This window comes from Umbelopsis ramanniana (genome assembly GCF_025399195.1).
Source record: "Umbelopsis ramanniana AG unplaced genomic scaffold K450scaffold_19, whole genome shotgun sequence".
NCBI classification, from domain to species: Eukaryota; Fungi; Mucoromycota; class Umbelopsidomycetes; order Umbelopsidales; family Umbelopsidaceae; genus Umbelopsis; species Umbelopsis ramanniana.
In genome coordinates, this window is record NW_026252105.1 from 148,013 (window position 1) to 160,336 (window position 12,324).

The window sequence follows — 12,324 nt, forward strand, 5'->3', positions numbered from 1 at the left end:
TTGAGTAAACAGCCGGCGGTCCAGCATGCGTCGTTCCACGAAAAATGCTGATACAAGTAGAACAAAATCAAGGCTAATATACCCTGATGCTTATTCTAAAGTCATTGCTCAATTGTATACTGCAACATTGACCTCGTCAACAAAATTACACTTCGCGTAGTCCATTGAAATATGCAAAAGGTATCAAAGGAAAAATTACTTTTCCTACCACATAGATGCATTATTTCTGTCATACAAATCATCCATTGTTGTACATCACTCTACCGGTTCTAGGTGCGGTTCGAGGTGAAAGACGTGCGACGTCTATCGCAATCATGCAACTTGGGAAAATTGGCTTATTTAATTTTAATAAATTCAATACTGGTATTTTTTTTATTGCTATTCATTTTCCTATTATTTTACAAGAATATCCACTAAAGTTTATATGCCACCCAGAAACTGCTATACATATTCACTCTATCAATAGAGTGACCAGACTCTCTAATGCTTACAGGCTTAACGTCAAAGCCATGCTTTTCAAAGATCTTATTGTACCAGGGGTATTTTCCAGCACTACGCCAGTAGACTCTTCCATTCTTCTGGGTAGCTCTGGCCATCTCAATGATCTCTTCCTCCAAATCCTTTCCATCTGGTGAGAACCAATCCATATGATCCATGACAATCATTCTTGTCAGGTAGTTCTCGGGTAACGACCGCAAAACGTTGACAATAGAGTCGGTATGTAGTCTAAATGCGTCAGTGGCAGTAGTTTCCTGGAATAGTACATAGAAAGTTAGCCCATTGACCACACATGAAGAAAGTCATTGGAATTTAAAATGATATGCATCTTACCTTCAAGACCTTGAATCCCTCTTTGGTCAAGTATGAAGGGCATGATTCACGAGCATACTTTTGCATCAAGCAAAGGTAGAAGAAGTATTGATCATTTCTGAACAAAGAGCGAGAAGCAATAGGTTCAAGGGTATCTTCAATATATTGTTGGGTTGTTCCGTCGTTCAAGAACATGTTCATTTGGTTCATTGGCACTGAGAGATGGTAATACGAGTCAGAAATGTTTGATAGTAACGCTATGCAATATCTCCATCAACTTACCACCCAAAGCATTCCACATGAACATAGGGTTGTTCAAAACCTTTCGGATCATAGGAGAAAAGATGGCCGGCCTTATCTTTTCGACCCAAATGCGCTTTTGCTCTTCGATTGTCTCAGCATGGCACATATTATGGACATCTTGTTGCAATCCCTGCATCTTGATCCACCACTCGACAAGTGTAACCGCCAGACCTGAATATCCAGTCTTGTAGAACTTGTGTGAGAAGCGATCGGAGTTATGCGACCAGTATTGAAGAGCTTGTGAACTGAGATGGGGTGAGATGATATCGTGAAGAAGAGTCTCGAACTGAGGGTGTCGACCATCACCAAACATCTTCCAGAAGTCTTCAAATTCTAGTGATGTAATTCCAGCAAGCTTCAACTCAAGTAAATGGTTCTAAGACACAGAAAAGAGTTAGTCACCTTGTATACATATTTCCAATCATGAAGTCGAAGCTTTACCTGGCAAGGATTCATGTCAATACAGTGAATGCGTTGGGGTTTGGCCTTGATAGCATATTCTAAAGCGTTATCACCTGCAGAGGTAATAACAAACATTGTGTCTGACTCGGTCAGATCGAGATGTTCCAAATCCACACGAGGATCTTCCCATGTAAAGGCATAGATGTATGATCGGAACTGTGTGTGGCAAGCAAGAGAGGGGTCATATGCCAAGCGCCATTTGTTGGACTGGTATTTGTATGATGAGGATCGTGAAACAACGGAAAGGCTCTTCTCAAGTTCGGCTCCAGTTTGTTGACCAGAGACAGATGCAGTTGGTGATTCTATGACGGATGATCCAGATGAAGCGGGCGTATCCATTTCAAGCGGAATTTCCTCAATGGGTCGGGAGTGAGAGCATCCGAGCCAAATGTAGTAGGGAATCTGAACGACGTAGGGAACAACAAAGTGGTTGCGAGCATTAAGACACTTAAGAGTACCAAACTTGTATTCAACATAATCACGGCGACCGGGAGCGAGGTTGATATGGTCAAAGTCAAACCAAATTTGCCAGAAGAAACGTGTAAACCATGAGCATTGTCGGTTTTGGCTTCCGGAAAGTTTCTCAGCAGGGGATGGAGATCTTCCGGAAACATAAAAGTCGGCAATACCAAAAATACCGTGTGGGGACAAGAGTTTTTCAATACGATCAATAACAGGGAAGAAATTATCAATCATGGACACTGCAGGAACGGCGGCCGAAAGTTAGTCTGTGTTCAAGGGGACCATTCCGAAATGTTTTGCACCTGATGATGAAACCACTTACAAGAATATGACATGGTAATCAAACCGATCTTTCCGTTCATATCAGGGAGTCCAGGAAGGTCAAAATTGGCTGCATCCTCACACAATACAACAACGTTAGTCCATCCGCGACGTTGGAAGCGTTCTCTAGCGATGCGGCATAGCGAAGGAGTCAAGTCGACCAAGTAAACTTTGTGAAACTTCTCAATAGGATAGTACGAATTCATACGCTCAATATTCCAGCCTACAGATTAAGAATGATTGGAAGAATATAAGGTTAGCAGCCACGCATGTTTTAGTGTACTACCAACAGAAAAAGCAAAGCGTACCGGTTCCGCCTCCAATATCGATCCAAACAAGATCTTCTTCATTTTTCAAAAGTGAAGCTTGTTGCTTGAGTTGTGCAGCACAGAGCTTAAGCATGGTCTTGCGACCACGAAGCAAACCTCCACGAGTGGCATCGTAAACTGTACAAAATGCCGGTCACAGGGGTGTTTAGTTTCATCAGTTCTCGGTACCTTTTGACGTGATCTACTAAACATACCATCAGCCTGATCTTGATAAAACGACTCAAGACGATCTTGTTGATTATGACCGTGATAACCAAGAGGCTTTAAGAAGCAAGAGTAGATGAATTGAAGAGGAGCTTGCAGGGATTTCCATCCAACCATAGCTGATACGATGGAACCGACGAAGCCGAAAAGCAAAGCGGTGGCCCAGCGATGTTCAGCGCAGAAAGCCTTTAGGAGACCGCTCCTATTCATTGCTAATTGAGTCAGTCCGAGAGAGAATGGCACCAAGAGATACCGGTTCATTAATAAAGCTGTGGGCTTGCTCATTTTTGATCTATGGATTCCAATCCAAAGGTGAGAGAGATCAAAGGGAACTCTGGTTCCGTACCTGCTTAGAAGCGTATTTTATATCCTAATCCGTTCAGGCCAATCGATTCGACCGCCCCACGAATTATCTGTGTTGCTTTGCCGCACGCTGTCGTTGGTTACCATTTTTGCTCGCGGGACGTTTCAAGATACGACCCATTGTAAAGTGCCACTAATAGTCCCTCATTTAGAGTGCCGATCGTAGCCAATAATAATCGTTTGCTGGCGCCATCTGCTCCGACTAAGGTAGTCATTCACATGACTTTGGATTTCTCCAATAGACTCGGTTGGGGATTCAAGTCGTGCAGGAGTGTCCGCCAGCCATTGGCCATTTCCTCTAGTTTTCTCCATAACAAGCTTTGCATGTGGACGTTCATGGCTGGCTACAATTTGATAAAAAGCAGTTGGGGTTATGTAGGATTTTCATTTTTGAATAATAATGCTCATGGGATAAGGATATATGTGTCCATGTTTATCTTGCTGAATACAGATGTTTTCCAACCCGAAAAGATGTTGATAATGAGCTATCTTCCCCACAAAACCCACCCACGAGATAGCTTATTCATGTTGATCAGAGCTTATTAGCCAAAGGTCAAAATGTTCATTATTGGATCCAAAAATCTTTATGGTGTTTCTTCGCCTTTGAAAAAGCAATGTACGTTGTTCCATCGCGTCGAGGTTAAAGAAGTGTGTATTGGTTGGGGGCATTTTCGCATAAGTGCGTTATTATACTGCTCGGCTGTCAGACTGGCTCAGAGCAAACATTCGATTTTTTTCAGGCATACGTGACTTTGTTTGACTCACGTTCAGTCGCAGTGTTTTTTTTTAAGTGACATCGCCAGCGTGAAATTTCCCGTTCAATAATGTCCACAACATTAATCGTTGCAACTCAGGCAGCTCCCGTGGCATTGGGTTCGTATAATAGACTTGGACCTAGTTACTAGAAGAATGCCTTTACTAATGGCTCGTTTTTAGGAGCTGTTGCCACTGCTGCTAAAGCAAACGCCACTAACCCGAACGCTGTCAAAATTGACTTTGTCCAAGGCAAGAATGTTGATGCTGCAGGATCTAAGACTGCCACCAGCGTTTTGAAGTCTGGAAAGTAAGGATCGTGGGTATTTACTGTCGATGGATTAGGAGATGTTTACTCACACCACGTTTACAGCGAGGAGTATATCAGCACCAAAGATATCGTTCATGCATTGGCCAAATTTGATCCCACCCTTACCTCCTCCGCTGCTGTAAGTATCCAAATACATACATGTTGGAATATTCTTTCTGTTACTTAAACGTGATACATAGGTGGACGAATGGTTGGCTTTTGTCGATGAACAATTGCAATCTACCGACTTTAAGGCTTTGGATGGTGCATACAAGAAAATCAACAAGCATCTTACCTTGAGATCATACATTGCTGGTTATGAGCCAACTGCTGCAGATTTTGCTGTTTGGGGTACCATGAAGGGTATGTGTAGTTTTCTAGCTGTCGCTTTTCAATTACCATGATCAACAATTTGACTTATTCACCAAATATATTACATTAGGCTCCCCCATTTTCGGTAAAATTTACAAGTCCAAGAAGGAGTCACTTGGTGACTACCTCACCCGTTGGTTTGATCATGTTTCGGAACTTCCCGCTGCTAAATTGGCTGTGGATTTGCTGACAAAGGCTCAAGACACCAAGGTAATGAATGACACGAGCAAATTAAAAAATAAGGCATTCCGTTTATCGGACTAAAAACTGATTTTTTAATCGATATACATAGGCTAAGGCTTCCGACCAAGGAAAGTTGGAGATCGGCTTGGATGATGCTCATATGGGTAGCGTTGTCACTCGTTTCCCTCCCGAGCCAAGTGGTTATCTGCATATTGGACACGCAAAGGCTGCTTTGTTGAACCAGTACTTTGCCCAGCAATACAAGGGTAAATTGATCATTCGGTTTGATGACACCAACCCTTCCAAGGAGAAGGTCGAGTTTGAGGAATCCATTAAGGAGGATTTGGCACTCATTGGCATCAAGGGAGATGTCGTTACACACACCTCTGACTACTTTGACAAAATTTACGACTTGGCTCTTCAAATCATCAACTCTGGAGATGCATATGTCGATGATACCGACCAAGCTACTATGCGTGACCAACGTATGAATGGTATCGCATCCAAGAGTCGCGATCTGCCAATCGAGGAGAATTTGCGCCGCTTCGAGGAGATGAAGAATGCCACCGAGTTTGTAAGTTAACACAATGTTTTTAATGGTCGAGAGTGAACTAAGTATATTAAACATTGTATGTTTTTTAGGGTATGACCTGCTGTTTGAGAGCTAAGATCAGTGTCGACAACCCTAATAAGGCTATGCGCGATCCTGTCATCTACCGTGTCAACGTCACACCTCACCACTACACTGGCGATAAATACAAGGTTTATCCCACTTATGATTTTGCATGCCCCATCGTAGACAGTATCGAAGGCGTCACCCATGCTCTTAGAACCAACGAATACCGTGATCGTAACCCTCAATACTACTGGATGTTGGATGCCTTGAAGTTGCGCAAACCTGTCATCTGGGACTTTAGCAGAATTAACTTCGTTTATACTCTTCTTTCCAAGCGAAAGCTTCAATGGTTCGTCGATCAAGGCTTGGTCACTGGATGGGATGATCCCCGTTTCCCTACTGTCCGAGGTTAGTCCTTCTCTTTTTTTTTTCTAAACTGTCGTCGTTCATATGGCGTGGTACAACCATATTTAACCTCATTCTGATTTACCAGGTATTCGCCGTCGTGGTATGACCATCGAGGCACTCAAGCAATATATCATCATGCAAGGTGCTTCCCAAAACATTTTGACTCTTGAATGGGACAAGCTTTGGTCCTTGAACAAGAAGGTCATTGACCCCATCGCTCCTCGTCATACTGCTATTGCTAAGGAGAATGCTGTCAAATGCAAGGTCAATGGAGCTCCTAGCCAGGCTGTTGTAGAAGATAGACCAAAGCATAAGAAGAACCCTGAACTTGGCAGCAAGAAAACCACTCTATCCGATCACATCATCTTGGAACAAGAGGACGCTGCCAGCTTCGAGCTCAATGAGGAGATCACTTTGATGGACTGGGGTAATGCTTTTGTCCGTGATATCAAGAAGGACGAGTCCGGTAAGGTAACCGCTGTTGAACTGGACCTTCATCTGGAAGGAGACTTCAAAAAGACTAAGAAGAAGGTCACTTGGTTATCTTACGGAGATGAACTCGTCGATGTTATCCTTCTCGATTATGACTACTTGCTCACCAAGAAGAAGTTGGAAGAGGGTGATGAAATTACCGATTTCATCACACCTGTCACTGAGTTCAAGGATGCTGCATATGCCGATGCCAACGTTAAGGATTTGAAGCACGGTGATATCATGCAATTTGAGCGAAAGGGATACTACTGTGTTGATGCCGTTGCAACCGACAGCTCACCTGCTAAGTTCATCCACGTTCCAGATGGTAAAGCTACCTCTATGGCTTCCAAAGCTGAAGATAACAAGGGCGCACCTGCCAAGACTCTTGACGCACCTTCCAGCTTCCCCAAAAAGGCTTTGAAGGCCGCTTCTGATGCAGTCGCCAAAGTGCTTGGCAGCAACTAGACAAACTGTCATCCAAATGTAAAAAGAAGAAAGAAAAAAAATAGGTTTCAGTAAACCAGGAAGAAAGGCCTGTCTCCTCCAGACAGTGAAAAGAATATAAAGTGATATGTTTGCATTTACAATAAAAAATTTAGTATGCTGCTGCTGTTATCATAAACACTCTTCCATCACAATGGCGTTTGCTGGCACCGGCACATTTCGCCGTCTGCCGGAATTTAAATTGTTTTTTGAATGACCGTTCACCCGCCGGTATTGTGACGTCGCCACGCTCTCAAACTGCCAAAAAAATCCATGGCAATAAAAAACTGACCGAAAGGTTTCCTGCTTTGGCACTTTTTCTCATCTAAAAATGATTATCCAAGAATTCCGTGTCGTCAACAACTGTACAGAAGAAGAGTATCAAGTTGGTAGGTTCAATCGATCAGCTAGATCCACATAGATGATTTTCATTCACAGCGCGATCAGCACTAGCTTGATTCGCCCAGAATACCGCCATCGTCTACTTATCTAACCTCAACTGTACACAGCTCAACTGTATGCAACTGCTCAAGCATCCAAAGAAAACACTGGTGGTGGTGAAGGTGTTGAGGTTTTGAAGAATGAGCCCTATGAAAAGGAAGATGGTGAAAAGGGCCAGTATACATACAAGATCTTCCGCTTGGCTTCCCGTGTTCCATCATTTGTGCGTGCTATTGCCCCAGCTGGATCACTTGACATGTACGAAGAGTAAGTTGAACCCCATTCATTTTTTTTACGCCATACTGTCTCACTATTTGCCCGGCTTGATCACCTTCTAAACATCGGGACGTCGGTGGCTATGTATCCGGTAAACATAGATACCACACGACCATGGTGTTTGTTAGAGTAGCCAGGCGCGGCCCATAAAATCAAAACATTGGTCGCCATATGTTAACTCTTTTTCTTTTCTTTTTCTCTAGAGCATGGAACGCCTATCCCCGATGCAAGACTGTTCTTAGAAACGGCTGGATGAAGGATGCCTTCTCCATTGTATATGAAACTCTCCACGTTGATGGATCACGCGGTGAGCTTGACAACGCATTAAAGATTTCCGAAGCTGGTAAGCCTGATTCCCTTATGTGGCAATGAGCCATGTTGGCCGTAGCCTGTAATCCGACGTGGTGGTAAATTCTGCCTTGAACACTAATGACGTTGTCGTACAAAATCAGACCTCAAGAAGCGTGAAGTCATCTTGATCGATGTTGCAAACGACAAGGTCGATTCCAAGGACTACAAGCCTGAAGAAGACCCTAAGCTATACCACTCAGAGAAGACCGGTCGTGGTCCTCTGAATGATCCTCAATGGATCAAGAAGGTCGAACCTGTTATGACCTGTTACAAGTTGGTGTACATTGAATTCAAGTGGTTCGGTTTGCAATCTCGTGTTGAGTCTTTCATTGCCAAGACTGTTCACAACTTGTTCCTTAAGTTCCACAGGTTTGTAACCGCCTCCTTGTTCATGTATGTTGTATACGGGGTATTTGATGCTAACTTGCTTTACTTTCATAAGACAATTGTTCTGCTGGACCGATAGCTGGTATGGTATGAGCATTCAAGATATCAGAGATCTTGAGGCTAAGACAAAGGAAGATTTGGATAAGAAGCGACAGGATGGATCCGCAGTTGAAGGTACCACTGCCCCTGCAGAGTAAAGTCACTTTATTGAGACAAAACGTACAAGATCTGTTATACAGTAGAAGTGATCGTATATCTGACAATTTGCCCCCCACATTTCTGTTTTGTCATGTTTAAATTCAATGTTAGAGAATAAAGGTGAACACCCCTCCCATTTGCATAAAAAATCCCCTCAGTTTATTTTTTCTTCATTGCTCCGTTAATGCTACGTTTGATCTTGCTACATAGAAATGTCCACTTGTTTTCTTTGCATTTTTAAGAAGCTCCCTTCCCCGGACTTCATCTTTTGTGTAAGTGGGTACATCTGGTCGCAAAGTTTGACCAATCTGGTCCTGCCACAAACTGACTAATGGTTCTGTGCTGGCGGGTATGTCGGCTTTTCTAACTTTTTTCATAAAGTGAGCGATGCTATTAATATCTTCTTTCAGTTCTTCGACTTGCTCTGCATTTTCTGGTATGTTCAGTTGTGCTAGTTTATGCAAGTGGCGCAATCTGTCCATAGTAATTTCTTCCGGCGCGTCTTTGCCTCCCGACTCTTCCGTCAAGGTCTTGATCGACCAACTGGGTTCCTTTGGCTGTGAAAAAGACATATACGTTTATATATAATTCGTATGTAATTAATTATTTCATTTCTCCTTGTTGACTTACAAGGCAACATGAGTCGTAGGTTGGTAGCTTTGTAGTGGAGTATTTTCGCACATTTCGAATCACAGAATCTACAAACCGCACGCAACATGTTAAAATCAGTTTTCAAAAAGCGAGTGATAGTGATAAAAAATACTGACATCGTATTGAATGCATAGCCTTTGTTGGTCTTGAATTGGCTTATGATACCGTTTGCGACTTTTTCCCCGTTATTTCAAAATGTGTCATTTCAGCTGGCGGTTTTGAAACAGTCACAACAGCAAAGGCATTTGCTTCCCGGCAAACACGCTTGCGATTCTTGACTGAAAACCATGGCTCTTCAACTCTACGTTTGGGGTCCGGCTCTAGACGTTCCCTCTATCGATCCTTCCTGTGTAGCAGTGGAAGCATATTTACGAGCAACCAATGCCAATTTTACGGTTGTCTACGCCAATGACCCACAGCTTAGCCCAACTGGTAGCCGCACACAATTCTGACTTGCGCTTGCCAACAACTTTTACTTACACCCCATTTCCCAGGACAACTGCCGCTTTTAAAAGACGGCCCAGTATGGGTTGCTGGAGCAAGCCGAATTCTTTCACACCTCTCAAAGAAGGGTCATGACGGCAATGCATCACTCTCTGCTGAACAAGTCGCAGATTCGCTGGCGTAAGTATCTCGGCAGCTCTTACTTATCTATGCACACGTTTATAACCCAAACTTTTTCTGTAGGTATATTTCACTGATAGAAGAGAAATTATATGACTGCATGGTAGGTGTAGGCTAAGAAAGCCACCTCAAATGTGCATCAACAATGTAGTAACCAGGGTTTATGCAACAGCTATTCACTTGGTACGCTGATCAAACCAACTTCGTCAAGACTATACGCCCCACCTATGCGAAATTATTACCTTTTCCAACCCGTTATTTTGTACCTATTCGATTACGAAACAACGCGAAGGCAAGGTTAGAAAAATATGAGGTCGAGATCAAAGACGATGACGATAGTCCATTGGCTACTTCAGAAACCGACGACCTTAAGAAGCTTATGGAAACCGGTTGGCATCATGTAAGTATCATATTTCATTAGTTATTGGAGAAAAGGCATCTAATCATATTTTTGATTTAGATGTACACCCTTGCTCGCGACACCTACAAAGTTTTGGATGCTAAGTTAGGAGAAAAGGATTACTTTTTTGGCGACGAGTAAGTTTCAATGACACTTATTTCATTGTACGTTTTTGCTGTACTCTTAACATAACCCATCTTGATAGACCGTCAACTCTCGATTGTTTGGCATTCGGATATTTGTCACTTCACATGTATCCTATGCTCCCACATCACCGTCTTCGCATCATTCTGACTACGGAATATCCACGCCTTTCATTGTTCTGTGATCGCTTCAAGAAGGCATATTTTGCTGAGCCACTCCCTCAATCTGAATCCGCTTCGGAAATACCTACTCTATGGAAAAGCTTTACCAACAGTCCCGTAGAGTTCTTTTCTTCTATTAAGTCTAATATCATTGGTCAATCAGGAGAGGAGAAGAAGGAGGAAAAGAAGAGTGACGCTCAATTAGACTTTGAACGCAAGCGGATATGGTCCATTGCCGGTGCAGTAACTCTATTCCTTGGATATATCATAATGAATGGCATTGTGTCGATTGAAGTAGGAGATGATAGTGGAGACTATGAAGAAGGTGAATACTACGAACAAGAGGAAGAAGACTTCGGCGACGATGAATAATATGTCAAAAAATTAAAATAAAGTTGTTTCCTCTCTCACCACCCAAGTGCGGGCTTTCAATGAGCATCTGTGACCTGGCATAATGAACTCAGCTCTTTTATGTCTGCGCCGATATCTTTGAACATTACTCACGATTTGTACTAAATAATGGCGAGTGAACAAGGAGCATTGCTCTTACGAAGACAATTGAGAGGTACTTATGCCTTCCTATACCCAGGATTCATGATCACCACTACACTTATTCACTTACCGAACACGTAACTTCTGCTGCAATTCACATTGTCTATCAAACCTGGTAAATCTTGCCCCCCTAATTAGACTTAACAAAGAATCCAGTCGAAGGCTTTTCTGCCGGACTCATTAGCGACAATAACATATATGAGGTATGGACCCATTGAAACTATTTGTGCCTTGTCGTTCCGGAAATTCATACCTCGTTTGCATCGTCTAGTGGGAGGTACTGGTTATCGGAACCCCAGATACCATATAGTAAGTAAAGCAAGAATAATGTATAACCCTGTTTGACATGCCATTGATTGTTTGCTTATTCGGTTTATAGCGAAGGCGGCTTTTTCAAGGCACATCTCATTTTTCCATCGGTAAGGATCATCACCCGTCGTTGTATTGGTAATCAAACATTGCAACTCATACCAAAATGAACATAGACATATCCAATGATGCCCCCAACTATGAAGTTTGTAAGCGACATGTACCATCCTAATGGTATGTATAAATCAATTCGAAGCATCACTTTATCTACACCATACCAACCTTGATCCAATTCACCCCTCAACTAGTCTATCCTGATGGGACTGTCTGCATATCCATATTGGTAAGACGTTCAGTGCTTACTCATCGCGGTACTCTGGAAACTCGATGCTAACATTTTATAACAGCATCCTCCTGGCGATGACAAGTATGGCTATGAGAAAGCTAGCGAACGCTGGTCACCAGTGCATACCGTTGAAACCATATTAATATCTGTGATATCCATGCTGTCGAGCCCAAATGACGAATCTCCTGCCAACATCGAGGCCGCTGTAAGAACCATCTTAATCTCTGGATATATAAGTATACTTCACCCTAATGCATGCGTTGTTTTACAGAAAGAGTGGCGTGAGGATTACCCCACTTTCAAAAAGAAAGTGCAGAGGATCGTGCGACGATCGGCCGACATGCTGTAGTGACTGGATCAATTTAACCGAAGAAGATATATCTTGTTCATTGTTATAATAGCTTTGTAAATGTCAGTGTAGATGTATTGGAAGTAATGCTGATTTAAAGGTCTTTTTTACGTTGGGATTACCAGTCTCACACCGTGCAGAACCCAAACATTGAGCTCTGAAATTTTGTTGTTCGTCCTGCAATACCACCATATTGCCATAATGGATAGTCAAGGTCAATTAAAAAGATGTTTCAATGAAAACTTGTCTCCATATTGTCTAATTTCTCATTGCTTAACTTTG

The 12,324-nt window shown here is 42.7% G+C and overlaps 6 protein-coding genes across 6 annotated transcripts; 4 read left to right on the forward strand and 2 right to left on the reverse strand.

Annotated features, from left to right (window-relative positions):
• Positions 1 to 324: 324 nt before the first annotated feature.
• On the reverse strand, positions 325 to 3,212 carry K450DRAFT_235756 (uncharacterized protein). Its single transcript, XM_051588146.1, has 7 exons — positions 2,882 to 3,212; positions 2,667 to 2,804; positions 2,360 to 2,581; positions 1,555 to 2,276; positions 1,093 to 1,489; positions 832 to 1,025; positions 325 to 752 (listed from the first exon to the last, which is right to left on the reverse strand). The coding sequence occupies exons 1-7, from the start codon at positions 3,174 to 3,176 to the stop codon at positions 414 to 416; spliced, it is 2,307 nt and encodes a 768-aa protein (XP_051445750.1). The 5' UTR covers positions 3,177 to 3,212; the 3' UTR covers positions 325 to 413.
• Positions 3,213 to 3,728: 516 nt separating this feature from the next.
• K450DRAFT_235762 (uncharacterized protein) lies at positions 3,729 to 7,028 on the forward strand. Its single transcript, XM_051588147.1, has 9 exons — positions 3,729 to 3,870; positions 4,032 to 4,127; positions 4,191 to 4,317; positions 4,381 to 4,456; positions 4,518 to 4,680; positions 4,760 to 4,899; positions 4,982 to 5,446; positions 5,515 to 5,896; positions 5,982 to 7,028. The coding sequence occupies exons 2-9, from the start codon at positions 4,079 to 4,081 to the stop codon at positions 6,833 to 6,835; spliced, it is 2,256 nt and encodes a 751-aa protein (XP_051445751.1). The 5' UTR covers positions 3,729 to 3,870; positions 4,032 to 4,078; the 3' UTR covers positions 6,836 to 7,028.
• A 106-nt stretch (positions 7,029 to 7,134) lies between these two features.
• On the forward strand, positions 7,135 to 8,591 carry K450DRAFT_235768 (uncharacterized protein). The gene is made up of 5 exons (XM_051588148.1): positions 7,135 to 7,242; positions 7,363 to 7,561; positions 7,774 to 7,913; positions 8,023 to 8,290; positions 8,364 to 8,591. Exons 1-5 carry the CDS (start codon positions 7,185 to 7,187, stop codon positions 8,503 to 8,505), a joined length of 807 nt encoding a protein of 268 aa, XP_051445752.1. The 5' UTR covers positions 7,135 to 7,184; the 3' UTR covers positions 8,506 to 8,591.
• Positions 8,517 to 9,269, reverse strand: K450DRAFT_235773 (uncharacterized protein). The gene has a single exon (XM_051588149.1). It carries the CDS (start codon positions 9,076 to 9,078, stop codon positions 8,677 to 8,679), a length of 402 nt encoding a protein of 133 aa, XP_051445753.1. The 5' UTR covers positions 9,079 to 9,269; the 3' UTR covers positions 8,517 to 8,676.
• A 150-nt stretch (positions 9,270 to 9,419) lies between these two features.
• Positions 9,420 to 10,932, forward strand: K450DRAFT_235776 (uncharacterized protein). Its single transcript, XM_051588150.1, has 7 exons — positions 9,420 to 9,589; positions 9,652 to 9,781; positions 9,845 to 9,884; positions 9,954 to 10,181; positions 10,242 to 10,318; positions 10,387 to 10,811; positions 10,839 to 10,932. The coding sequence occupies exons 1-7, from the start codon at positions 9,445 to 9,447 to the stop codon at positions 10,856 to 10,858; spliced, it is 1,065 nt and encodes a 354-aa protein (XP_051445754.1). The 5' UTR covers positions 9,420 to 9,444; the 3' UTR covers positions 10,859 to 10,932.
• Positions 10,933 to 10,935: 3 nt separating this feature from the next.
• K450DRAFT_235782 (uncharacterized protein) lies at positions 10,936 to 12,294 on the forward strand. The gene is made up of 7 exons (XM_051588151.1): positions 10,936 to 11,051; positions 11,177 to 11,241; positions 11,310 to 11,347; positions 11,418 to 11,457; positions 11,524 to 11,556; positions 11,755 to 11,898; positions 11,965 to 12,294. Exons 1-7 carry the CDS (start codon positions 11,006 to 11,008, stop codon positions 12,040 to 12,042), a joined length of 444 nt encoding a protein of 147 aa, XP_051445755.1. The 5' UTR covers positions 10,936 to 11,005; the 3' UTR covers positions 12,043 to 12,294.
• Positions 12,295 to 12,324: the final 30 nt, after the last annotated feature.